Source organism: Physella acuta, unplaced genomic scaffold (genome assembly GCF_028476545.2).
Source record: "Physella acuta isolate Inbredline_101_S28 unplaced genomic scaffold, ASM2847654v3 ptg001063l, whole genome shotgun sequence".
Classification (NCBI taxonomy): Eukaryota; Metazoa; Mollusca; class Gastropoda; family Physidae; genus Physella; species Physella acuta.
In genome coordinates, this window is record NW_026732580.1 from 778,640 (window position 1) to 805,714 (window position 27,075).

The 27,075-nt window shown below is 34.6% G+C and overlaps 2 protein-coding genes across 4 annotated transcripts; one reads left to right on the forward strand and one right to left on the reverse strand.

Annotated features, from left to right (window-relative positions):
* The first annotated feature begins 120 nt into the window (after positions 1–120).
* On the forward strand, positions 121–8,993 carry LOC131955322 (zinc finger protein with KRAB and SCAN domains 1). The gene is made up of 3 exons (XM_059319411.1): positions 121–205; positions 4,887–5,794; positions 6,015–8,993. The coding sequence occupies exons 2-3, from the start codon at positions 4,927–4,929 to the stop codon at positions 7,730–7,732; spliced, it is 2,586 nt and encodes an 861-aa protein (XP_059175394.1). The 5' UTR covers positions 121–205; positions 4,887–4,926; the 3' UTR covers positions 7,733–8,993.
* A 2,663-nt stretch (positions 8,994–11,656) lies between these two features.
* LOC131955323 (uncharacterized) lies at positions 11,657–26,959 on the reverse strand. Of its 3 annotated transcripts, none has more exons than XM_059319414.1 (9): positions 26,909–26,959; positions 16,672–17,111; positions 16,100–16,211; positions 14,792–15,748; positions 14,407–14,539; positions 14,234–14,288; positions 13,417–13,530; positions 13,094–13,206; positions 11,657–12,485 (listed from the first exon to the last, which is right to left on the reverse strand). In XM_059319414.1, exons 2-9 carry the CDS (start codon positions 16,981–16,983, stop codon positions 12,419–12,421), a joined length of 1,863 nt encoding a protein of 620 aa, XP_059175397.1. In that variant the 5' UTR covers positions 16,984–17,111; positions 26,909–26,959; the 3' UTR covers positions 11,657–12,418. The 3 variants fall into 3 exon arrangements, with proteins under 3 accessions (XP_059175397.1, XP_059175396.1, XP_059175395.1); XM_059319413.1 differs by having other exon boundaries at positions 26,781–26,930; XM_059319412.1 differs by lacking the exon at positions 26,909–26,959 and adding an exon at positions 19,050–19,262.
* Positions 26,960–27,075: the final 116 nt, after the last annotated feature.

Here is a 27,075-nt window from a genome sequence, read left to right on the forward strand (position 1 = left end):
ATTTTCTGTATCTACTGGCGTCTAAAAAAAGTATTTCGCCTTCGCTCAATACTTGTGCGCCGTGCAAGTATTGGCTCTTTGTCTCTTCCCCAAGGGAGATCAATCAGTAATGAAAATAAATTCAAAATGGCCGATATACTGAGACTTGACTGAACAGTAGCAACAAAGAGAATGTGATTAACAAAAACGTATGCCAATTTAAAAGGTAAGTTTTAGATCTAGTATATCGTAATTATTTAATTAGTAATTCTGATAGTTCTAAATTACCTAGTCCTAGAGATATCTTGATGAACTATTTTCACTTTTTTTCAATAGGCCTACTCGATTTTAAAAATAAATTCACAAATTTCAAATTCAATTTGAAATTGCCGATAAAATTATAAAATTTAAAAACGTAGGTAGTTTGGTAGATCTAGATTCTAGATCTACTATTTTTGAAATTTTGATGATTTAGGGGTATTATATTATGTCTAATAGATCTAGATCTAGACTCAATAAAAAATAAATTGGTGTTAGGTTGGGTAAAACTCTATTTTAGCATATTTTATTCTCCGTTGCTTGTTTACCTCCAGTTGAGCGTATTTTATTATAATAACCGAAACACACCAAAACATTAGGAAAACACGATTTATTTTTTGTATTGTATTTTTGTTTTAGCAAATGAATAAAAATGAATATTTAAAAAATACGACTTGTTTATTTGTATTGTATTTCTTTTAAAAAGGCATTTGTCTCATGGTGAAACTGATACACTGTTAATTGTTCTGTATTATATAATATATATTTGTATATTTGCAATAAATGTACAAACTCTGTGTTTTTTAATTTGACAATTTTGCCAAATCTGATAAAAGTATTTTTACTATAGAGTTGTATGTTATTTAAATTCATAGTAAATCTACCATCCTTCCCAATATTTTGATATAGACTATGTATCAAGTATGATTTTTTGTATGAGTAAATTTCTGACTTTTAAAAAAAATTGATGTGGGGTCGTCCATAAATGACGTCACACTCGTAAGGGAGAGGGGGGGGTCCGCAATTTTGTGACGGTGGGTGATGACGGGGAGGGGGTGGGGTTTCAGATGGTGTGACGTCACTTTTTTGCATTATAAAAAAGCAATGTTAGAAAAACGAGTTTTAGACGTTATTTCGCGTTTTAGAAAACGATTTTAATAAATTGTAATTGTAGTAGGAATTGATCAAAATGCTCTGTTGACAGAGTTCTAACAAGATTTTGGAAAAATATCGATGTTTTAAGAAAAACAGAAATTTTGAGGGGGGGGGGTGGTTGTAGGCTGAGGTGTGACGTCATTTTAGGAGGGGTCTGACTTTTTGTGATGACGTGTAACGGAGGGGGGAGGTAAAAATCGTAAAAAAAGCGTGTCGTCACAAAAAGCAAGACCCCCCCCCCCAAATGACGTAGCACCATCTGAACCCCCCCCCCCCCCTCCCTCCCCACACCGTCACAAAATTACGGACCCCCACTCCCCTTACGAGTGTGACGTCATTTATGGACGACCTCTACATTATTTTTTTTTTAAATGACAACGTGAGTTGTCACACTTTCTCTAACACTCCAAGCCATCCCTCACCAAATTCCACCCCCCCCCCCCCCCGGCCCACTTTCGGCAGCATTATTAGGGGTCATCCATAAATGACGTCACGCTTTTTTGACAATTTTTACCTCCCCCACACGTCGTCACAAAAAACCTAGACACCCCCCCCCCCTTAAAATAATGTCACACCTCAGCCTCTGTCAAAATAGAGTATTTTAATCAACTCCTATTACAACTTATTAAAACAGTTTTCTAAAACGCAAAATAACGTCTAGAATTTGCTTTCTAACATTGCTTTTTTATAATGCAAAATTGTGACGTCGCACCATCTGAACCCCCTCCCCCTCATCACACACCGTCACAAAATTACGGACCCCCTCCCCCCCTACAGTGTGACGTAATTTATGGACGACCCCTTATGCCTTTTAATACTTTTATTCTGTTAGTTGAAATTGGAACACTTATTTGTACAAAGTGTGCATCTCTATTTTTGCAACCAACAAACAAAGCATTTCAGTCAGTCTCTTTGTTGTTTTTATTCATTTGTTAAAACAAAAATACAAAACAAATAAATAAGTCGTGTTTTTTGAATATTCATTTTTAATCATTTATGAAAAACAACAATACAATACAAATATTAAATTCATGTTTTCCTAATGTTTTGGTGTGTTTTGGTTATTATAATAAAATACGCTCAACTGGAGGTAAACAAGCAACGGAGAATAAAATACGCTAAAATGGAGTTTTACCGTTAGGTTGTTATGGTAAAACTCCATTTTATGATTTTAGCGTATTTTATTCCCTGCTTCACGTTCACCTCCAGTTGAGCGTATTTTATTATAAAATAACACAACCGAAACACACAAAACGTTAGGAAAATTCCTAAAAATATTTCTTTATGAATTTTTGTTTTAGATTTAGATCATTTACTTTTGTCAAAACTGTTTGTATTTTAAAAGTATCTCGCACACATGATAAAGTTTCCCTTTCAAGCCTGACGGTCCTATGGGGCAAGTGAAGTAGAGTTTCTGTGACCTCGGCATTTGAAGAGATAGTGTGGTCAGCACTATGCCCAATGCACATATGATACTATAAATAAACATATGAACTCACAATGACCCTAAAAAACTGAGGCCACCACAATTTCAAATAGCAATTGCCCAAGCTATGACGTATATGCTGATAATTAAAGTCCATTTGAACTCACTGTGAACCCTTGACCATGTAGGGATTTTTCTCCCGCCGACTATCATACGCTATTTAATTGGAACTGTAATGCTTATTTACGTTTTTTACCTTTTCTAGTTAAAACACACATTCATAAAAAAAATTAAGTTGATCTAGCCCTAGTACTAATCCTAGTGTTTTCTAAATGTTTTTGTGTTTTGGTTGTGTTTATAATAAATATGCTCAACCGGAGGTGAACGGGAAGCGGCAAATAAAATATGCTAAAATGGAGTTTTACCGGTTGTTATTGTTAGTAGATTTTCTCACTAAATCTAAAATGTACGCAATTTTCAATTTAAACATGACCACTGAATAATAGACATCCATTTGTAATCCATTAGACACTAATTTTGAAGTTTTAAGTTCGATTTAAACTAAATTGCTTAATTTAATATTTATTGTCACTCACTGCCATGCACAACACACCTCTCCATGACAACACAACTTACGCCTGAAGCCACGGCAAACCACAAATCGGTTCGACTTTTTAATTGGCTATGCACCAGAGTTCCTCACTACTGATGAGTTAAATAGCGGTCACGTGGTTTTAAAAATAAAAATTGGTTGTGATATGAACGCCGGTCTTATAAAAAAACAGCACACAATATTTGATTTCTTTTTTCATAGACTGATAAAACTAATAATGTTGCTCATGGTAAACATTTTTAAGAGTAATTCTAAGAAGGTCTCTGGAGCTAAGACGAAAAATCGCCTGAAGTTATGCATCCGGTCTGTATGCCATATTGTCGTTAGCAACCAGCCACACCTCTGGGGTAGCGAGCAATACTACATATGAGTTCTCTGGATTTGCAACTTTTATAACATTGATTCTAAAAATATTAAATTTCTGATTTATTTTTAGGCTTAAGTTTTTATATTTTATTATTTTTACGCTCGCTTTGATTGCAAAATCTATTAAAGCATGTTTTTAATCCATGTCCACAATATGATGGAAGGATTCTCGTCAACTGGGTCGCCCCCATTAGACTTATTAATTAGATCTACTATCTGACACTAGTAAACAAATCCACCTATAAGATAGAATATTATATTGTCCAATATTTTAAAAGTGTCATTATTTTTTGTTAAAAGTAATTTCAATTACTGCTGCTTTGAGCACAGTGATGTTCAATGGCGGTATATGAGTCAGCTTCGGTGTTTCACTCAAAAGAAAAAAGTTTATAAATCCTCAGCCCTGTCTGACGATGAAAAAATCAGAAGTTATAATAAAATAAACGAATAGTCTTTGAAGTCAGCGTTAAAGTTTATTGTAAATCGAGTGCAGTATAACTTTCGCAGACATCTTTGCATTTTACCCCCACTCAGCATAATCGGGGGTAAGCTTAAAGACAAAAATGTCACATGCTCTGGGTTTTTGCATCCTTCTTGCAATTTACTGCCTTGTCATTTTGCGTTTGGCGTCTCGCAGTTTACCAACACCCACTAATAACAAGCTTGCACAACATATTTTAGTGGCTACCTGTACATCATCTGTTTTTCACAACTTTATCTGACATGAAATACGTTACAGATTTTTTGTAACTGTTTTATTTTAGTTCCTAAATTTGGTGTTTGTTAAACTTTTGTGGAAATACTTTGACGTGGTTTAGGTTTAGGCCTATAGGAAATAATTTAATTAAAATCCAGTCAGGCTACTTATTAAACAGCACAACTCATCTAAGAGGCTCTTTATTGTCAATTTTTGATCCAATGCCACTGAAGAAAATTGTTAGGAGTAACAGATAACACAATTCTTAGTCACTTTGTAAATTATAAATTAGCAATTTTATTTTATCACCAATAAATGCATCTTTATTTTAAGACCAGAACTGAATAAGATTGATTGTCTTTCTATTGTTACCAGAATCTAACAGTAGATGTAATTTATTTGCTGTTGCTTTCTTGAGTATATTAGAGAGATTTCTCTAAAATGGTTTTCTTACAATCACTTCCCAGTTAAATTATCAAGCATTGTTAATAGTTAAATAGTTTAGTATTCTTATTCTTAAACTTTAATCGTAAGAAAAAATAATTGTCTTGTTATAAATTCTTTATTTTTAAAATTAATTTTTAACTATTTTTAACATTTTAAAATTATAGGTTGAGATTGATCAAACTTCACAAGCTCTAATCTATAAAAATGTCAAAATATCAATACAGCAAGCTTGTAATGGAGAAATTTCTCAGGCGGTCATTTTATGACGCAGTCCTGGAACTTTACGAAACAGCCCAAGGGACTCGCATTATTTCAGTTAGCCTGGAGGGTAATTTATCTCTGGTTGTCAATAAAGATGAAAGTTTTGTCATCAAGCTGAATGAAATTGCTCAACGTGCTGATGATCGGGAAGATCACCAGCAGCGCTTTAAAGAAATCGGAGGGATGAAACTTGAGGAAACTATTGAGAGGTATGTGGTGAAGAAAGAAGAATTTTTGCCTAGCACTGTTGAACCTACATCAAACTTGGGCAGTGAGATCATCAATCTTGATCCTATCCCTAAAAATGCTGAGAAATACCCTCAAGGTGAGACCACAGTTTCTGGCAAAGTTGATTCTGCCTATGAAGATCAAAAATGTAAATATTCAGAAAATTCTGAAGATAAAATTAATGAGAGCAAAGGTGAAAGTGACAGTTTTGAGAAGTCAAGTGAAGGAGAGAGTGACTCGGATGATGAAGCTGATTCAGAGTTGGCGATGACTTTTGAGTCCCATTCAATGCTGCCTATTGACAGTCAACAGAACATGTTGCATAAATCTGATTTGGACACTTCTGGCGGAGATGACATCTGTTTTCTTCCAGTAGGCCAGATAGATGAGTTTAAGAGGAAATCAGAATATAAGGACCATGAGCATACAGAGCTTCATGGGAAAAAATCTCCTAGAAAAAGAAGAAAAACAGCGTCATCAACAGATGGAGATGATGAAGGTGTCAAGCCAGAAGATAAAGTTGGCTCCTCCACCTCAACCAATGTTGACGAAACTGGCGGTCTCCAGCTTCTACCACATACAGGTACTTGATAGTTATCATCTAACTAAAAAAAATTTAAAAAACCTTTCTATTACTAATACTATGGTTAATTGTTTCACTGTTTTTTTTCTTATTGTTATATTATGTATTCTTATTGTAATATTAGTAATATTGATTTAAGAGATTAAAGTATTGCACAAAAAATAAGTTATTTTAAGAGATCTATCAATTCCTTAATAAATGATAAAATATATAATTTCAGCAACCGGCCCAATCATAATTGATGAAGATGACAATAGTTACAACAGTAGCATGACAGAGAGCCAGATGGCTCAGTTAGCCATGTTCCAGATGAGAGACCCTAATGTTAGCATGTTCAGACAGCAAGATTTAGAAGAGCTAGCCAGACAACAACAGCAGTGGCAGATGGTTGCCTATCAGCGTAGCATCATGGAAAAATCATATCTTCAGCAACAAATGCAGCAATACCAACGTGATACTGAGCGCCTTAGGTGGGAGTATGCTGCCCAACACAGAGAGTTAGCACAGTCAAGAGACTACCCCCACAGTGCTGAAGAAACAGAGAAAATTTATAGACAAGCACAGACTCAGTCTGCTGCCACTGAAGCTGCTATGTTAGCTGCAGCTGCTTTGGAACAGGCTAAAAAAAGTGCCAGAGAAGGAAGTGATGAAGCAGCAGCAACTGTAGACAAAATGTCTTCCCAGTACCTTCGTCTGCTTGCAGAAGAACACGTTGCCAGTCAGATGGATGCTGACTATGAGGAAGGTGAGTTGAGACCTGAGTCACATTCATGCGTCCTATGTGGGCTCAAATATTTAACTGTTGACTTGCTTATGAGACACATGGAGAAACACAGGATAGCATTTGAGAGGTCCTGTTCTGTTTGTCAGTCTGGTACCCTGACTGGCAACATGCTTATACTTCACATGGAGGCTTCACATGGCCCAGAGACCAGCTTCCCCTTACCATCCACAGCACTCCCAGTGTCTAACACAACTGCTACCTCTTCAGTTGTCACAACCTCTGCTGGGGACTTCTCCCAGTCATTTCCTGCAACACTTCAGACAAGCTACAGCATCCAGCCGCAGGAAGAAACTACAGGGATGAAGTTACCCCAACAGCCACAATCACCCAAGCACGTCACTGTTAAAACACAAGAGGCAGAGGAGACAGCATCAAGTTCTAATGTTAAATCAGAATCCGAAGAGAGTTTTGATTATGCTCTGGCATCATCTGCTTCCAGAATTGACACTGACATGACTTCTATAACACAGGACAACTTTTTGGGAATCCCTTCCCAGTTTTATCCATTAATTGGATGTCAAGTTTGTGGGGAGAAATTTGCTCTCAGTGAAGCACTGGACCAGCATGTTGAAAGCCAGCATAAGGATACATCTTGCTCTTACAACTGTAAACCCTGCTGTTTAACTTTCAAGACTCATGTAGAGTACAGCAAACACATGACAAGGCATGAAGCTTCTTCCACAAACCTGAAATGCAGCCATTGTCTTAAATCCTTCAAATCTGTGAAGCAGTTACGGCTGCACTATGTTGCTGCTCATGCGTGCTGCCATTTCTGTGAATATTGTCGTGCTGGGTTTCCTGATGCCATGTCACTGCAGTCACACGAACAACTCCATACCCTTGATCCAGATAAACTGACTTTCCGTTGTGACATATGCAGTAAGGCCTTCTACACCCAGTCCCAGTGTAGTGCTCACAAACGTACACACAAAGATGAAAAGGCGCATGCCTGTGAAGTGTGCGGTAGTGCATTTTTTAAGAGAGGGGACTTGACTAAACATGTACGCACAGTTCATTCACCCAGTCGATTATTCTCATGTAAATTTTGTGGTAAGAAAGGCACCCGTATGGATAACATGAGAAGTCACGTCCGTTCCCATCACAAAAATATGACCAGAGATCAAATCATAAATATGATTGAAGTTATTGAATAATATTCGTCTTTCATAGGTCTTAGTCTTTCTGCTGCTTTTTTTTTTGTCTGGGAATGAAGCTATTTTTATTTATCATTCTCATGTACCAAAATGAAAAAAATAGAACACTAAAAAATGTTTGCTGTACATCTGTTAAAAAGACAAAACTTTGTACATCTTTTTTTTTTAAAAACAGGTTACATTTTGCAATGATGACATTGCATTTGTTTTAGTTAAAAAACTAAATGATGGCATTTGTATGTTATTTTAAGTATTTTTTAAACTCAAAACATTGTTGGTAATGTATACAATTCTTTTATATTAAAACGTTATTATATCAACAAAGATTACTAATTTAGTTCATTCATGGTTAATGCTCCTAGCACCAGTTTATGGAGTTAGTTATCAAGATAGTAATTTACTGTATTTGATTGTCAAAGGAAAATTTAAGTTGAGTAGTTTTTTCCAGTATTGTGACCAAAGAGTGGTTTCTGTACTTCATTTCATGATGCTGACAGTCTTTCCCTTCACTAGATGTCATTTGTACAGTTTATAAAAATACAACTTTGAGGGTTTGTAGAAGAGCACATTGGTATTACTTTACACATCAGTGTTGTAGTGAAGTTTAGATTTGTGTATAAAAATTCCTTGTACTTGTATATGGAAAGGATTTTACATTATCTTTCCCCTTTTTATATTTAATGATCTGACAAAAAAGATCTTTGCTTCTCCAAATATAAACAGTGGTTTTTATACCTTAATTAGGTACAATTTTTTGTTTTTACAGAGAAATGTAAATATTTTTAATTTTGTTCTAATTTCTGTTACATTAAGCAGTCAAACAGGGACCAGTGTAATAAAATTGAAACTATTTAAAATTCCTTTTGATTTAAATGTAATGCTTTAAACAGATTAATAATAGCATTTAAGTGTAGTGTTTTTCTGTTCAGCTTAGTTGCAAAAATACTCATTCTGTTCAGGTTTATCATGTCAAAACAATTATCTGAATAATTGGTGTTTGCCAGATTAAAAAAATTTTTAAATTGCCTGTAGTTAGTAAAATCAAATGATTTTGATCTTTAATTAACTTTTCGTTTGTCAAATCAGATATGGTATTCCTCAAAAATAATTTTACTTTAACACATATGTTGTGCAAAAGCTAAAACTTATTACTCATTTATATTTCATATACTCTGCATTATTGCATTTATTCAATATTTCATATATATTAATTGAATATCTAAATCTTCTCTCTAAACTATTAAAAATTACTGTCAATGGTTAAAAATTACAAATAGCAGTATTACAAATTTGTTTTGAAAATATACTACATTATATTGATAGTAATCAGATAAGTGTTTTAATCATTAACCTGGTTCAGCTAGTTGGTACAAGAAATGCTTTAGTAACCTGTTAGCTGTAGCTCTGCTAGATTTTATCTCTTTTATAATGTCTGTAGAAGGTGGAAGTTTAATCAGTGTTTGACTGAAAGTGTTTCTTGTTTTGTTTCTTGCCTTAATCGTTGTGTCTGTAATAGCACTACCAATTAGGAGAATTCAAATCAGCACTTTAATATCATACCAGTAAGATTTGAATTATTTTTATTTAAAATTATTTGTATAGTAATACATATAAATAATCAGACTATTGTTAAACTGCAGCTGCTAAATTAGTGACATTAATTTAAAGTTAATAGCTTTTGATTGTAATATGAATACATTTTTCTGGAATTAATAGTTTAAATTTTTTTTTATAGTAATGAGAAATTCATAGTGTGATAAGTTTAAAAAGATACAAACTGTTGTGTAGTATTCCACAATATGTCAACCTTTGAACAATTATATTTGTGATCTGACAGATTACCCTCCTTAACTTCACTGTGATCTAGTAATTCTCTGAATATTAAACAATTACATTCAGACAATGCTTTGGATCAGACTATGTTTGGTAAATCATTTTAGACTGTTTTAACAAAAGAGCAGTTGCTATTCTTATTCTGTGTGAAGTGGTCTCTTTCAATCAAAATATAATGTATATCTTGTACATTGTTTTAACAAAATATATGTTTCCTCGTCATTATCAACTGTTAAGTAAAAGCTGTTTTAAGCAAGTTGCCATTTTAGTCTTATTCTTGTGAGCTTTGTTGTTGTAGATAGTAAATTAGCCTCTTTCTCTTTTTCAATCAGGGTCACTGTTGTCCAAATAGCCTGGATACAAATATGTTTTTTCTTCTCTTAACTTGTTGTCCGAGTTTTGGACAAGAGTTTGTGTTGGAAGATTTATGGGAATGGTTAAGCAGTCTTGATTATGATATGGACCTTAATTTGCTAAATCAAACTTTTGCCTTATTGTGTTTACTTTTATATACCTGAGAACAGTTTGAAATTTTTTTTAATTGCCTTGATTTTTTTTTTTTTTTGTAAATTAGAAAAAACTTCCGAATCAGTTTAATTATTTAGTATGTATTGTAACAGAAAATGGTTTTAAAAGGGACGAAAATAACATCAAAGCTTTTGTGAACAATCATACTGGAGAACCGCTAGTTGATGTAACTGTCACCACAATATTTGCTGTATTTTCTCTCAAATGAAGTTCTTTAAAATGTATGTTGTGTCTGTGGTCTCAGTGCACCTCCACTAATAAAATGTTAATTTATTTAGTTGTTAGAGAAAATTAATTAAGTATTTGATTTGTAACTAATAATAAAAATGTGAAGTCTATTTACAATTCTGTCTTTTGAATCTCAATTGACCATTTCAGTTCGGTAAAAGGGAAATACAATATATATATATATATATATATATATATATATATATATATATATATATATATATATATATATATATGATTTCAGATATATGAAACATATATCCTCTAGTTCCACTAATATATTTCTTATTACAATCTGATTACAATCTTTGCGCTGTTACAACTCTATTATATTGTGTAGATTTTGTTGTAATGTCTGGAAAGTTGTTTAACCAACTAGTTTAAGTGAACTTGTTGTGAGGCCATTTTTCACCTTCAGCTTATAGATTCAGTTTCTCTCAGTATCCACACATCATTATGTAAACAGTTAAGGTAGATTTTTTTAAAAAGTGCGCCACTTTTAATTGTACCATTTTTGTATAAATGAACTGTATTTGTATTACAGACCATTTCATTTTTGGTCATGATAGCTTGTTGCTATATTATCTGGCAACCCCAATAGGATAGCTTGTTGCTAAATTACCTGGCAAACAACAGGATGACTTGTTGGTACATTACAATGCAACTCTAATGGACAGGAACAAAATAATACTTGATCAAAGGGGTCAAAAAATGTTTGGATATTTGATGTTTTGATTATTTCAACTGCATAGTTTTGTTGTCACTTGATTTGCCCTTTATGTACTGATTGTTAAATGATGTTGAAGTACAAACTGCAGGACTCTTGTGTACCGTAACTTTGAATAGAAGGAACAAAAACATTTATCACATATATTAGTCATGTAAATAATTTGTATGTTGGGAAAGTATCTGTGATAAATAAACACAATCTAAATGTTTTCAGGGAGTGCTTTCAAATTGTCATTTTTCTCATTTTGGAAATTTCACCTATTAGAGTTTAAAAAGAGCAATTAATGAAAATTATCTAAAAATGGCACTTATGGTAGCTTATCCCTGTCATGTATCATTTTTTTAAAGCAGCAATTCATTTGGAATGACATTTTGAGTGTTAAAATAGATGTCAGTTAAATTTAAGCTTGTTTAGCTGTTGTACACTTTGTCATTTATCATGCCCTGGTACTTTGTGTTTGCTGCTGCATGGAATAAAGACAAGATTATTAAATGTTCTTTTTTAATAACTTCTTTTGGTGTTTTTCTCTACTGCCCTAATTATTTACATACCACCCTAACACTTATGCTAAATAAAATATCAAAATAGATTTTTAAAAAGTTATTTAATTATAAATTACATTTTATACAGGAAAAAGGCAACTTTAAAGATTAAAAATAAAAAGTCACCATAATACACAAAATTAAGATACACAAATAAATCAGTTTACAAAATAGTGATATGATGCTTGAACAAGCAGAAACTATTACAAAATGTTATAAATAATTTATGATAAATTAATGACAGTTAAAAACAATGTATCACATCTGGACGGAATGAATAAAGCAGTCTAAATCAAAGATGACAACTCATACACCAAAGACAGAATCTCTTGAGTTAACTCCCCTAATTGTATCTACTCTATGGCCCATGGTTAGGAAAATGTTTTATTAGTCTTTAAAACTAAATATTGACAGCATAACAAAGGATCTATAAAAACTAATAAAGATTACATTAATGAATTGTGCCTATTAATTTTATTTAACAAAATTGGAATATATTTTAAAGCACCAATGGAAATATAAAATCATAAGACTAATGGTTTAAAATGTAGGGTACAAAGGTAAATTTAATTAGAACCTCATGAGAATTTTGGATCTCTATACAGATTTAAAGAACTCTACATTAGGTTGGTCAATTGTAATCGGACACAAACTGATAAGTTATATATAACTTAGGTTTCCACATATTTATATCATTGTATTCTATTATCCAAATTTATAGTAGAAAAAAAATTGAGAAAAAAACTTTTAAAAATCATAAATTTTGTAAGATTTAAATATAATTGTGTTTACTACAGGTTAAAATTTAACACAAATTTTTCTTCTTCAGACAGTTGTATCATACTGATTTGATTTCACTAGTTCTTTGAGTTTGTTCAAGTGCACAAGAGCTCTGTAAGAAAAAATTCAACATTTAAAAAATTAATAAATAATAAAGATGATAATAAACATAAAATAATATTATTTTAATAACATTTATTAAATGAAAGACCATCAAAAAGATCAAACCCATGTGCATAATTTATTTTTAAAAGAAGAGTTTGGGTTAAAATTTGTGTTAAGTTGACCTTGCAGTCAGGAAAAAGTAAGTGAATCAAAAATAGATTTTCTATAATTGTAATTGTAAGTGATGTTATTAATGAAGAATAAATTAACTTAACATAATCAAATTCTAAACTATACTTCAAAAGCAGTATTGACATTTTAAAACTGTTTTTTTAAACATTTACTATGCTTTAACAAATTAGGCTATAACACAGTTATTTTACAGCAAAGAATATTATTGTATCAAAAAACAATAGTTAGGGTAATAAAAAATTGGCAGAACATAAAAATTAAACCAAGGATTAAAACAATGAGGATGTGATTCAGCAAATTATTGCTGAATTATTACCTTTTTTAGACTCATCTGTTTTTAAATAATAACTGCTTGTGTGAATCAAGGAAAGCAGACAACTATTATTATTAACGAATTTTCTAATCTAAAAATTAATTATTTACTTTTTTAGTGATTGTCCTCCGGGCTCTTGTTTAAAATCATAATCTTTTAAAGCTGGCAACAGGTCTAAATCTTCATCAGAGTTGAATTTCTTAAAATCTTCTTGATCACTGGCCTAAACCACACAAAGGGAGAGAACACTTAATTTAGTTATGCCCTTGAAAATCAATTATATTTATAACAATAGCAGCCACAGAAAGCAACATTAAGAGTTCTACTCGAATTATTGGTTCAAAGCTTTCCTTATACTTATAGAAACCAAAATATTTTACTGATGCAAGATCAGATGCCCATAAAAGATTCTTAAAAAAAGATTGAGTCTCACCATTAGTTGTTCTTCCATTACAGAGCTTTCCTCAGCTTGAAGTTTAAAAAGCATATTTTTCAAGGCTTCAATACTACCAGGCTGTTTACCACCAGATAGTGTTCCTTCAATATTCTGAGATGTAAATATTTGAAATATGTTAGCAGATGGTTTAAATTTAGTCAATGTTCCTTCAATATTCTGATAAGGAAATATTTAAAATATGTTAGCAGATGGTTTAAATTTAGTCAATGTTCCTTCAATATTCTGATAAGGAAATATTTGAAATATGTTAGCAGATGGTTTAAATTTAGTCAATGTTCCTTCAATATTCTAACATGGAAATATTTGAAATATGTTAGCAGATGGTTTAAATTTAGTCTGTTTTCCTTCAATATGTTAGCAGCTGTTTTAACATAGTCAGTTTTCCTTCAATATTCTGATACGGAAATATTTGAAATATGTTAGCAGCTGTTTTAACGTTAGTCAGTTTTCCTTCAATATTCTGATACAGAAATATTTGAAATATGTTAGCAGATGGTTTAAATTTAGTCTGTTTTCCTTAAATATTCTGACATGGAAATATTTGAAATATGTTAGCAGATGGTTTAACGTTAGTCAGTTTTCCTTCAATATTCTGACATGGAAATATTCTAAATGTGTTAGCAGCTGTTTTAACTTTAGTCAGAAATAATTTACCAGATAAACTATCTTTTACAATATTAAACTTCTTAAGTTAAAGTTCAATTTGAATCAGTAAAATGTGAATACACAATTAGTCAGTGTAGATAAATAATTCTAGTTTAACTGCTCTTGGAGCAACAATGTAGATACCTACCTCATACTTGGAGAAAGTCCTACACTGAGTATCATCTACATGAACCGGTGGTTTGCTAGGAACATAAACATACTGTTACACCACGAGTGAGGGTTGAATGTCACAATTAAAGCACTACATCTTAATTTCATTGTAAAAATGTAAAATGTTTAAGATTTTTAAAAAATACGTACAAAGCATTTGTTATTTGTTCCCACGGCCTGTCACCATCTAGACCATCCAGTGAATAAAGATCCAGGCCATTGTTTACAGAACTGGGACAGTTACCAATAACAGAAGCACACGGGGAGGTCACCCTTTGACTATCTGTTGGTGAGAAGTTTTTTCAAGAATAAAAGTTGATACTAATAAAAAAAGTTAAAACTTAATAGGAGGCAAAAAAATATTTCTTTTAGTACAAATTAGCTCAAAATCTTTGGTTGAAATTCGTAATATCTTGTTCTTTCAAGTAAAAAAAAAACTACCCTGAAAAAAAATTCAGCCTAAATCTGTTACCTGTAACAATTTATTTAACAACAGTACTGTAAGCAGCAACTACACAAACCAGAAAAAACCCACCAGTTTTAATATCTTTGTTCCTGTGTGAGCTGTTTGCCCCAAAGTTTCCTGTGAGTAAAGCCAGTGTGTCCACGCTGGACGGGCTGCTAGCTGGACCTTTGGCTTGACCTGCCCCCACTACAGACACGCCCACACTGGTCGAGGGCTCACTTCTGGCAACTAGACTCACTTGTGGATGCTGGTAAAACTTGTCTAAAGTCCTCAATGAATGGTGAACTGGCGTGGAGTGCTTGGGCTGCTTCACTGAATAATAATCATCAGACAGTGTGAAATGTTTATGAGGTGTTTGTAACACACTTTGAGTCAAATTTGAAAGATGGAGATGATTTTTAGAGTTGTTTGACGTATCTGCATGAAGGTGTTCTGTGGGTTCAACATGGCTGCCATTGCTCATCTGTTTCACCCAGTTTGGTACGAGCTTAGACTGGTCATTGTTTTCAGTTGGCTGTAAATTTTTTGAAGTCCAGACCGAGTCAGAAATGTCTGAGGAATGTTCATCCTTTACCCAGCTAGGTACAGCACTCTTGGGGTCTGAATATTTAAGCCCCCCAGGTAGTGGCAGTGAAGGATTTCTCACAGCAGGTGAGACAGATCTGCACCGGCTGATAACAGAATCCGAGACTTGGGAGAGTGAAGGACTGCTGCCATTACTGTAGCGCGGACACAGCAAGTCTAGGGAGGAATGTCTTTTCCTTTCTCTAGAGTAGGAGACAGGAGAGTGAGGTGGAGAGAAATTATGGTTTTGTAAAGGTTGTCTGGCACGTGGAGTTCTGTATGAATAAATATGTCCAGGAGGTTTCTCAATAAACTTGGAACTGTTGATGGATAGCCTGGACTCCAGAAGTAGAACATCAGTAGGGATGCTGCTTATGTCACTAGGGGCAGCTTTAGGGACGGGGTTATTGTCCTTTGTCACTTTTTCAAGCAGCTGGGCGGACCTGAGCAATGCAGCTTCCACTGTAATAAACAACAGCAGATGTTACACTACAGTAGCAGAATAGATGGGCATATGGCACTATAGAAGGTGTAGAAAATATGGGCATGTGGCACTATTTAAGTTGTAGAAAATATGGGTATGTGGCACTATTTAAGTTGTAGAAAATATGGGCATTTGGCACTATTTAAGTTGTAGAAAAGATGGGCATATTATGGCACTATTTAAGTTGTAGAAAATATGGGCATGTGGCACTATCTATGTTGTAGGAAATATGGGCATGTGGCACTATTTATGTTGTAGAAATGATAGGCATATAAGGAAGTAAGTTTATTGTGCAACACCAAATAAAATGAGGACAGAAAAGAATCAACCTTCTTCCTGTAGTTCAGTTTTTCCCTCTTGATCAGGGTCAATCTGCTTGAGGAGTTTTGTCAGTTTTATCTCTCTCAAATCATCATTCCTGACACCTCGTAGCTGAGACACCTAGACAGAAGAAAGTATAAAGTTTAGTCAGTTTCCATCTCTCTATGTATTGTACAGTATGTGTGATTGTAGTAACTGTAGTAAGATCTGCCCTAATTCAGATATAAATTATATTTTAATCATTTTTTTTTCCTGTAACATGTAGCAATTAAACCTGTAATAGTTCAACAAAAGATTTCCCAGTAACAAAAGACTGGCTGACCTTTAGATCAATGTTACAATGTGCAAGCAACTAATCAATAGATCTTTTGTGTTGTCTTTGTTGTTAGACTTGTTTGTGCTCTCCTTAATGTGTGCATGTTGATACAAGTAAGTTGTGCCATAAACTATAAAAGAGTGTGTGAGATAGTCTAATAGAGAGACCTACCTTAGATGTGAAGAGCTTCTCCACATCCTCCTTGTGTCCACCTAGACCCCTGCTCTAAAAGAGTGTGTGAGATAGTGTGATAGATAGACCTACCTTAGATGTGAAGAGCTTCTCCACATCCTCCTTGTGTCCACTCAGGCCCCTGCTCCTAGTGAACTCCTTGCTCCTCCTCTGGTTTGTCAGGTGAACACTGGACTTTGAGCTGCCATGTTGATTGGTCAGTTGCCCACGTGACCTCGAGCTCCCCCGTTTCTCTGTTGCCTCAAACTGCTGCAGGTACGCCGAGAGCGCATCTGATGCCGACTGAAAACTTTGACCCCCGACCTTGACCCTGTGACTGGAGAACTCGATTCTGCTTTTGGGCAGCAACATGTCGGAGTTTCCTGCCCTTGAATAGCGAGTCATGGTGAGGCGAGCAACAGACGTCCCATCATGTCATTCGGCCACCTCATCCAACGTGCGGGCTCAGGGAGACATGACTGGGAGAAGGATTTAAATGGCTCGCGTCTGCTTCACAGGAAACTATCTCCAATCTGGTAGAGGAAAAACATAAAACACTATTTTCAAATTTTCATTACAAAAAAAATCAAACTCAACTGTGTTAATTAATCCAAGTTACATCTGAAACAAAACAAGGAACTACCTACACATTTAAAACATACACACAAAACTGATATTACACAGGAAAAGCTTATCAAGTTGTATCAGGAAGCACAGCTGTGCACACAGTTCACGGCTGTAAATATCCGTCCACACGGCACCCACACGGCACCCACACGGCACCGCAGTACTGCGCTATTGATCGCTTTGATATTGGCCTGCGTTCAGTCTCTTCTTTCTAAACTCTGTTTACACGGGCGTCAAAAGTTGATAACCAATAAAAGAGATTAGATCGGCCGAGTTGGCTGAGATAATATCTTCGTTATATTGATTATTCCAGCCCTATGTCGGGCTTAGCATAAGCAGCATTCATTAATGTCGCCCACAGAATGGCGGGCCTCGCGATGTAGACACGCCGGATTGCTATAGAGTTTTTAGACCAACCTATTTCTACCATAAAATTCTATTCTACTGTAGTAGTTTGTTCCGTTGAAGTAACAAACGAGTTGACATTTCTATTGAAAGCCGTGGATAGTTTAACTGCTGGACGGAGCTGAACCTAGCCTGGTAAAGTGGTATGTCAACTTTAAAAGTAGCGGAGGTCTTGGAGGTCGGCGCTGTGCTTGCCACAAGTCGAACATAAACATTCATGTGATGAAAGCTTTGTGGACGGGTGGGGACGCGATGTGCAAATAATGGAAACGTAAACCCTTTAAGAAAACAGTTATTGATCGTAAAAGTTATGTTTAGAATTGAAGGTAGATCACTTTACTTCAGCATGAATGAACGTAGAAAGAGAAACCCCGGCTTGGCTAAAGACTACAAGCAGCTCAAGCTAAAGCAAACAGTAGAGAAATATTAGACAGCATATCACTTACATCAACACACGGATCAACGTATTCAGGGAGTACTGCGGCGTACAAACAGTAGAGAAACACGAGTATTGCGATAGTCAAAGACTTTCTACTACGCTGACCTGCTCCCCTACAATACAATGTAAGAATGGACTAGAACAACTACAAAACGTAGTAGGCAGAGAGCTATTCTGATTATTTAAACTAAAAGTATTCAAGAATCAGCACTGAAAGTTAAATTTTAGTTCAGATAATGAAATGTGGTAAGGCTATTTCAAAACCAATGAAGAATGTCCATTACGGCTACTGTCTTCTTGGTACTGCCTTAACATTTATACATTCAAACAGCCGCAAGCATGGCTTTACAGCCAGAACAGCTGACAGTCGCGTGCTGTTAGCCCTGACATCACATTCACGCGTGATGATGTTCACGATGATTTTTGTAGGCGCTTGCATGGCGTGGACAGCAACGTTAAAATTTACATTTTTCGTTTTTCAAATCTATGGTGAAGGGAACATGATGATGTACAAATGTTGACATCAGCGAGTGAAGGGAACATCAATATGTGTAGGGAACCAAAAATCAACAGAAACAATTGCACAAAGTAATGCAAGCAAATTAGGACAATTTCAACCTTTGAAATATGACGCGGGGTTTTATTTGAATCACACAAAAGCTTGCATTGATATACTCATTATACATCATATCTACAATATATGGTTATCAAAATTGACTAATAACTATAATGTAGATCTACATTCTAAAGCTTTTCAGAACAAAATAGCTCGAAAAACAGAATTTACCTTGAAAAAAATATCCCTATATAAGTACTTTTTCTTTATAAATAAATGTAATAATCTGTGTACTTATAAAGATACGGTCATGTAATAACATTATAACGCTGGCAGTATTTAAGTTTACGATTACAAATACTACAGCAATCCTTTTCAATCTCGGCTCAATCCAGAACCAACGAAACGCTTTACAAGTGAGAATAAGAAAGATAAAATGAAAACCTCTAGATGTTTACTCTTGTCAAAATGTGCTTTATGTTTCAATCTGTGCCCAGTGTTCCACACAGCTTGTGTCCTTATCACAGCCCCGTCAGCAGAGTGAAAATCGAATTTCGGGCGGCACAAGAGTTAGGCAAACAAACGATAAAACGGAGGAACGTGTAGTGGGCCAGATACTTCACTCGATCTACAAATGACAAGGTGGCAGACTTTCAATAACCAGCAGACGGCAGGAAACCGACAAGCAATAACAGGCCTGATGTTGGCTTCAGACCGACAGAGAAAATAAAAACCGGAGCGAAAGCTTGGCAGCAATTCATTTTCTCCCGGCAAGGAGCGACAACTCCCGAGGCGTCAATGGGGGGATTAAGACAAGAAAAGCTCAGATTCAGGAGTCCATGTGATGAGTTAATCCCCCACAACCAAACGATCATTCTTCTCTCACTTTAGGGGCCATTTTCATTCGAATATAAACAAAAGTGAATTGGAAATAAGTTTTACAAGTCTTTCATAGAGTGTGAATATAGCCGGGCTGGGGTTCCTACGACGTGGGCCGGGTAATGATTTTTGGAATATTTGGTGGAACTGACAATGACGGGAAACATGGGAGACCTGACGGTCAAACAATCCCTGGCTTAGATCAAAGTCCGAGGTAATCTAAGCCGGTAATCCACCTTATTTAATCTCTCAATGAAGGATCAGCCTACCAAAGGGAGCAATACACGTAAAATACAGCGCCGATATTCCGGCCAGAGCTAGACAAGCTGAATGCAAGTTTTCTGGTACACAACTCTACAGTGGCGAGGTTTGACTTGAGACATGGGTGCCCTGTGGAGGTATGTCTCAACTTATGGAACCATTTTTTTTAAAGAAGAGGGGGGGGGGGGATATTAGACAATGTACTGTACGTGAGTCTTCTGGTTCAACGACATTATTACAACCTGGGTCTAATGAGCACGTTATCCAGACCCCCCCCCCCCCCCCCCCCCACACACACCACTCACATTATAACCTAAGTCCACTTGGTATGTTAGGCTTCCCACACACATCGCCTACATAATCATAAGCTGGATCTAATGGGTGTGTTAGACAGACACCCACTCTACAAAACACACACACATTCACATCATGTTTCTAATTTTAAATGTGATGAGAAATTACAAAGACTAGTAGATGGGACGAGACTTTACAAAGACGGTTACCACGCCGCTGACACTCGTGGTCTAAACAATATGTTGACAATATGCGTGTTTACTGGTTGTCATGGTGCTAAGTATATGGTGTCCATAGAGTGCACTCATAGACAAATACATTAACCTTAACCCTACCAGAATAGACCCACCAGATTAGGCCAACTGTAGGAAATACAAGAACAGATCGAATTAAAACGTCATACTTTTCCTTATATAAAAATCACTTCAGGTAAAGTTAAGCCGCGTCACTCAGGTCTTGTAAAGTGTAAAGTTGATACTGAGTGTGACGATCATATGCATCATGTCTCTCCCCAAAACCAAGCGTTATAAAGCTCAAAATCAGGCTCATAACATTTTTTCTTATTTGAATTATCTACTGTGTTTAGCCAGTGAGATCATTAAGTCAAACAAAATTATCCTCAGACAACGGTGCACTATGTGATGAGCCAGTGGTTTTCTAACCAACTCAGTGAGTACATTGGAGTTCGTCATTTTTAGTCCAACTAGACATTTGAACAATTACAGATAATAATGACAGCTTGTCATTTGAACAAGTGAAGAGTTAATGAACAATTCGATGTAAAGGTTACGACATGAACAACCATGGATTTAGATCAGTAGAGACGCTGAGAACATTTGGTGTTTTGAACAAGTAAAGTAGTTTCACAACTCATGAGGAAAACTAGACTACTATTGGAACAACACAAATATCCTAAGAACATTTGGTGTTTTGAACAAGTAAAGTAGTTTCACAACTCATGAGGAAAACTAGACTACTATTGGAACAACACAAATATCCTAAGAACATTTGGTGTTTTGAACAAGTAAAGTAGTTTCACAACTCATGAGGAAAACTAGACTACTATTGGAACAACACAAATATCCTAAGAACATGTGGTGTTTAACAAGTCATTTAACATGTAAAAAACCTACATTCTTTAACACAACTCACAATTATCTTCATTTACTACTATAGAAATTTCATTTCTATTCATTTTGATGTATAATACATAAATCTGGTTAGAAAAACATAGGAACTATAATTGTTTAAGTAGGTAAGGGCTGTATAAAAAAAATTGGGTCACTGAAATAATGAGGTCAGGAGGTGGAAACGCCTCTGGTATTATATTAATTATTATTATTTTAATAATTATAACTAGCATTTTAAAAAACAACATTAAAACATAATTAACAATGAACACAAGAAACCATAATATTTAAATTGATTTAAAACAAGAAATTAAATAATTAAAATTTTGGGGAGATAGCATATTAGTCAGTCATTGTCTTGCAGAGTATAATGACCCTTGACCCCAACTCTGGAATTGGGGTTTGATTTTTTTTTATTCAACATCTTAACTGTAATTTATGAAAGCATTGCTAATCTTGCCAAATCTCATTATTATCTAAATGCAAGACTATTAAAAAATGGATGATCTTCCTTATACATTATACCTGAATGTTATATAACTCATAACTATACTTATGAAAAATAGACACAAAGAAGTACAGGTACAAAAATTTAAATTTTTAGTTTGCAAACAATCTTTAGTTTTTATCATTTTATGGCATTGTAATGAATGAAATTAAAGAAAAACATTTGATCATCAAGTATAAATATTTTACAATGATACACTTTTGAATAAATAACCAGGCATCCTTGGTAAAAGCAGACTCTGCAATAGTTATGTCTATACTGTCACTAAAAACAGTGTCTTTGAATTGCCCCATGGGTTTCAAGTCATCGATACTAATGGGCATTTTAATATTCGGACTCAATTCGGGGATGATAATATCATAGACTTTCTGATTTCTAGGGTAAGGTGAGAATACGGCCAAGACAACTGCCTCTTTCTTTTCCGCATTGTAAAGAGCTGCTTCACTCTGGGCCTACCCTTTAGCTGCACTTGTCCAAAACAATGTGCTCAAACCAGCAGCTTGCCGTATCAGAAGTGCACTGTGCAATATCAACAAGTTGTGTGGTTGATACCTCAACCCCAATAGATTCATCATCATGACCTAAATCAGCCGTTGCATTTTCCTTGATCCCAGCATCCTCAGCTGGATTCTCATCCATGTTTGTTGGACACTTCCAAAGTCTTAGGGTTGTTTCTTAAGATTTAATTTTGTATTGAAAATCTTTCTGGCCTTGCACTGCCAAAGAATAGGCAATATCGATACAGTTTCTTTGCTTCCACATAGCGTCCTTCCTGCATATTTATTTTTGCCATAGAAGGTAGGCAATGGCAGTCAACAAAAGAATTAGCTCTAGGTGTGGGCCGTTCTTAGAAAAACGAGGTGGCAGCAGCTCTGGACTAAATTCTGGCAGACATAATGATCTGCGCACAACAAAAATATGCCTACATGGGCATAAGAACTATAAATGTAACTAATAACAACTATAATTATACCAGGTCCCAATAGCGGCCGAGGCTATACGAACCCGGGTCCGAATAGCCACTTCCTTATTTTAATCTCATAAATTAATTAACAGGGGGTGGGGTTTAAATAAAAGCATCCTATTATATTTTCTTGCATTGAAATATTAATAAAATTCATTCTAATTCATGATTCATTCCTAATTATCATTCATTGACTGTTGTGATTGACTCATACATTAGTGTCAAGTGAGGACACACTTTAGTGTTTTACAGTCGAAATCAAAAACATGAAACTAATTCAAGCCCAAGCCATTGGTTGTGGGTGAGAGATCTCGGTAATCTATCGTTTTAGGTACGTAAAATCGTCCGCAACTAGTAATGTGAAAAACAGGTGACTCCTTACATTTTAATAATTATTTCACAATTTGAGGAGGATTTATGTTTTGAAAAATACAAAAATGTTTCCTTGTTTCATTTATGTACCTGTTTTTAAACAATTGAATTAAAACTTTTCACTAATAAATGAACACCAGCGATGTTTCCAACAGATGCAACCATGCTCATTTACTATAGCAGCCATCTTGTTAAAGTTTTTTTGTATAGACTTATAGCGCCAGATTCAGGCGGAAGTCACTCTATTCTACTAATGGCTGCTGTTTATATTAGTCAGGCGCGTTGCTTAGATGGCAGGATTGACCTCTGACCCTGAAACGTCACGCATCGTTTTCTGACGGTTTTTACGTTTATTTTAGGGGTCCCATCCACGACAAATGAAAAAACTGTTTATATCGCAAATTCTCATCATTATTTTAACACAAGATGCTAATAAAATGGATAATATGCCTTAGAAAGCCAGAAAAAATAGCGAGAATTGTGGTTGTAAATAATGAGAGGTTTTCTATTGGAGCACTCTCCGTAGAAACTGAACCGCCGCCAAAAACGGCCGTATAACGGGGAAAACGGCTCGTATACGGCTAAATTAATATGTAATTGAGATATTAACCATGTATATTTACAGTATTATTGTTTCTGGTTTCCAAAATCTTATTCATAAATGAGGTACCCACGCGGACATTTCTATCCGCTATTTTTAGTATCATGACGTCATTGCTACGCTAGTTGCCAGACTGAAACAACTAGTTTTTGTTTTTTACGGAATGAACTGTTAAGTCTAGTATTTTAATTATAATTCAATTGTAGCATGTGCGGAAAAAGTAAAATTATGGACATTATTAATGTATTAGTAATTTTATTAGTATATTGATTTTTTCTTGCTGCATTCGTGACCGGTGGTTAACCTCATCAACGCCGCGTTATATAATCAGTGATGCTCGTTCAGTGGCCTTTTTCAGAGCTAGGCCTAATTACGGGCGATTTTTAGACTTAATTTCATGGCCGTTAGCCTTTTTCATTGCTGCGTATTTTAAAAAATTCTCTTTCAGCTGCCTTTTTTTTTTTTTTGCTTGCGCTAAATAATCTGTTTACGGGCATTTTAAGCGTTTATTTATTTTTTTTTTTAAGCTAGACGTAGATCTAGTTAAAAAAATATTTTTTTATACAGCTGGCTGTCTAGCATGCCTGATATACGAACTTTGAAAAAAAATGACCGAGCTTTAAAAAAAATGACCAGGAGTAGGGAAATAGGTCTGTTTTTCAATTAGCTTGAAGAAGGGTGGGGGGGGGAGAGAGAGAGAAGTGAAGACACTGACCATCTCGTGTACGCGTGTTCATTCTATGACGTGTACTATAGGCCTGCTGAAGTCACGGTGACCCCGCGACCGTGGTGGGATTTTTCATCCACAGGATAGTAAACATAAGCAAGCAATCACACGAGTGACGATGTTTGGAGATTTTATTTTTAAAAAAAAAATCTCATGCGTCATGTTTTCAAGATGAAAAAAAAATGTAATGTAAAAAAAAAAAAAAAAGACACTAATACCATGTATGAACCTCAGCTGCCACACTGTTGACTCAATATAATGTGATTGAGTGTAAAATGTATTTGTATTTATAAACTATCTTAACTATTACTATCATATTATTTTATGCATATTTATTATTTAAAATTAGAATTTGAAATAAAAATATTTATTAAGGTCATTTGATTTATGCAGGTGTTCATTACTTCATAAAATGGTATGAATAACATGTAGAGTAGAATTTAATAAATAATAAAATAACTAGATCTAGTTTTATTATCAACCAGTTGCTTTTTGTTATTTTCCGGTGAGTAAATAACCTAAGCTGACGCAATTACCAGGGCGGGAATTAAAAGCTCGTGCACACAAGTCCACGACGTCATGTTATGCCGGTCGAGGAGCAAAAACGATGTTCTGACTTTCATTTTCCATTCTCGGAAAAATTTTAAATTCTCTCTTTTCTCGTCAACCGAGTAAGCTAGATATTTTAATGTGGTGTCAAATGTTCTCTTAAGGGGTAAGGAACTTAATGGTGTATTTGAAATAACAGAATATTTTATTTTAAAAAATCCATAATTAAACCTAGTTTATATAGCAAATCTTGCTTGCAGACACTGCTGTTTAAAGTTAATTTCTGGCCTATATTCAATATTGATATATTTAGCCATTGATTTATGTTTATTATTCATTCATCTATAATATTTGACACAAACATATTACAATATACGGTAATCTATCGTTTTGGGTACGTAAAATCGCCTGCGGCGATTAATGTACGAAAACGTTACCTTATTGTCAAGGCTGTAATAGAAGTATATTGTGATATGTTTGTGTCAAATAAAATGACAAATATTATAGATAAATGAATAATAAACCTAAATCAATCGCTAAATATATCAATATAGGCCAGAAATTAACTTTAAACAGCAGTGTCTGCAAACAAGATTTGCTATATAATAGTTTTTCTCACTAAATCTAGAATTTACGCAATTATCAATTTAAACATGACCACTGAATAATAGACATCCATATTTAATCCATTAGGCACTAACTTTGGAGTTTTTAGTTCGTTTTAAACTAAATTACTTAATTTAATATTTATTGTCAATCACTGCCATGTCCAACACATCTCTCCATGACAACTCTTCTTAAGCTTGAAGCTAAAGAAAACCACAAATGAAGTTAGACTTTTTAAGTGGCCATGCACAAGAGTTCCTCAGTAGTGATCACCAAATAATGGTCACGTGGTTTTTTTTTCAAAAAAAATTTGGTTGTCATTTTTTCGGCTGGTCTCATAAAAAAACGGTTGACGATATTTGATTTATTTTTTCATAGACTGATAAAACTAATAATGCTTTAGTATGGAAATCAATTTTGTAATATGGAAATCGATATTTAAAAAGTTCTAGTATTTTTGATGAAACCAACTTTTAAATTTAGCCTTCATTCTCCAACGCAAATTTTAAAATGCTTTTCTGGCATATATAGCCCTGCCACCTATAGCTTGTTGTTATAACGTGAAAGTCCCGCCATTTTGCGCGTGGTAAACATTTTAAAAACTAATTAGTAGAAGGTCTCTGGAATTTGGCCGAAAAATCGTCGGAAGTCAAGCGTCCGGTCCGGGCGCCATATTGTTGTTAGCAACCGACCACGCCTCCAAGTTAGCGAGTAATACTACTATATAAACAGCAGCCATTTATAAAATAGAGTGACTTCCGCCTGAATCTTGCGCTTTAAGTCTATAAAAATAAAACTTTAACAAGATGGCTGCTATAGTAAATGAGCATGGTTGCATCTGTTGGAAACATCGCTAGTCTTCATTTATTACTGAAAAGTTTTAATTCAATTGTTTAAAAACAGGTACATAAATGAAACAAGGAAACATTTTTGTATTTTTAAAACATAAATCCTCCTCAAAATGTGAAATAATTATTAAAATGTAAGGAGTCACCTGTTTTTCACATTACTAGTCGCTGGCGATTTTACGTCCCCAAAACGATAGATTACCCAATATAGGCCTACTTCTATTACAGCCTTGACAATGAGGTAACATTTTCGTACATTAATAGCCGCGGGCGATTTTACGTACCCAAAACGATAGATTACCGAGATCTCTTCACCAAGACACCAGACTTCTGTACACAAAATAAGAAAATCAAACTTGAAACACATGTTTGTAAGACTGAGAAAGAAACAGTTGAAAGTTGAAACACAAAATTTGAGAAACTCACGGTCACTCACCGACAAATTTGAAATAATACAATTCAATAGGCCTAAACTTGATTTATTAATTAATGCCAGTCTTAAAATACTTTATACTTTAAAGCCAATTGACAAAAACAATTGCATTTTTCTTACAGATCACTTACAAATAATAAAATTTTCAATCTGACATAACTTCTCCAAATGATGAATTGTTTATATTTCATAGATACAGATTACTTCCGGAAAATGTGTATTTTAAAAATTCGCACTAACTATAAACTAGTATAAACGACTAAACCTTTGTTTACCCTAGATATTTACGTTATTTCCA

Coding starts and splice junctions, on each gene's coding strand:
- LOC131955322 (XM_059319411.1), top strand. CDS start 4,927: ATGTCAAAATATCAATACAGCAAGCTTGTAATGGAGAAATTTCTCAGG. Junction 5,795..6,014: donor CCAGCTTCTACCACATACAG/GTACTTGATAGT, acceptor ATATAATTTCAG/CAACCGGCCCAATCATAATT.
- LOC131955323 (XM_059319414.1), bottom strand. CDS start 16,983: ATGACTCGCTATTCAAGGGCAGGAAACTCCGACATGTTGCTGCCCAAA. Junction 13,531..14,233: donor GGACTTTCTCCAAGTATGAG/GTAGGTATCTAC, acceptor TTTACATCTCAG/AATATTGAAGGAACACTATC. Junction 12,486..13,093: donor GGAGGACAATCACTAAAAAA/GTAAATAATTAA, acceptor TTTTTCTTACAG/AGCTCTTGTGCACTTGAACA.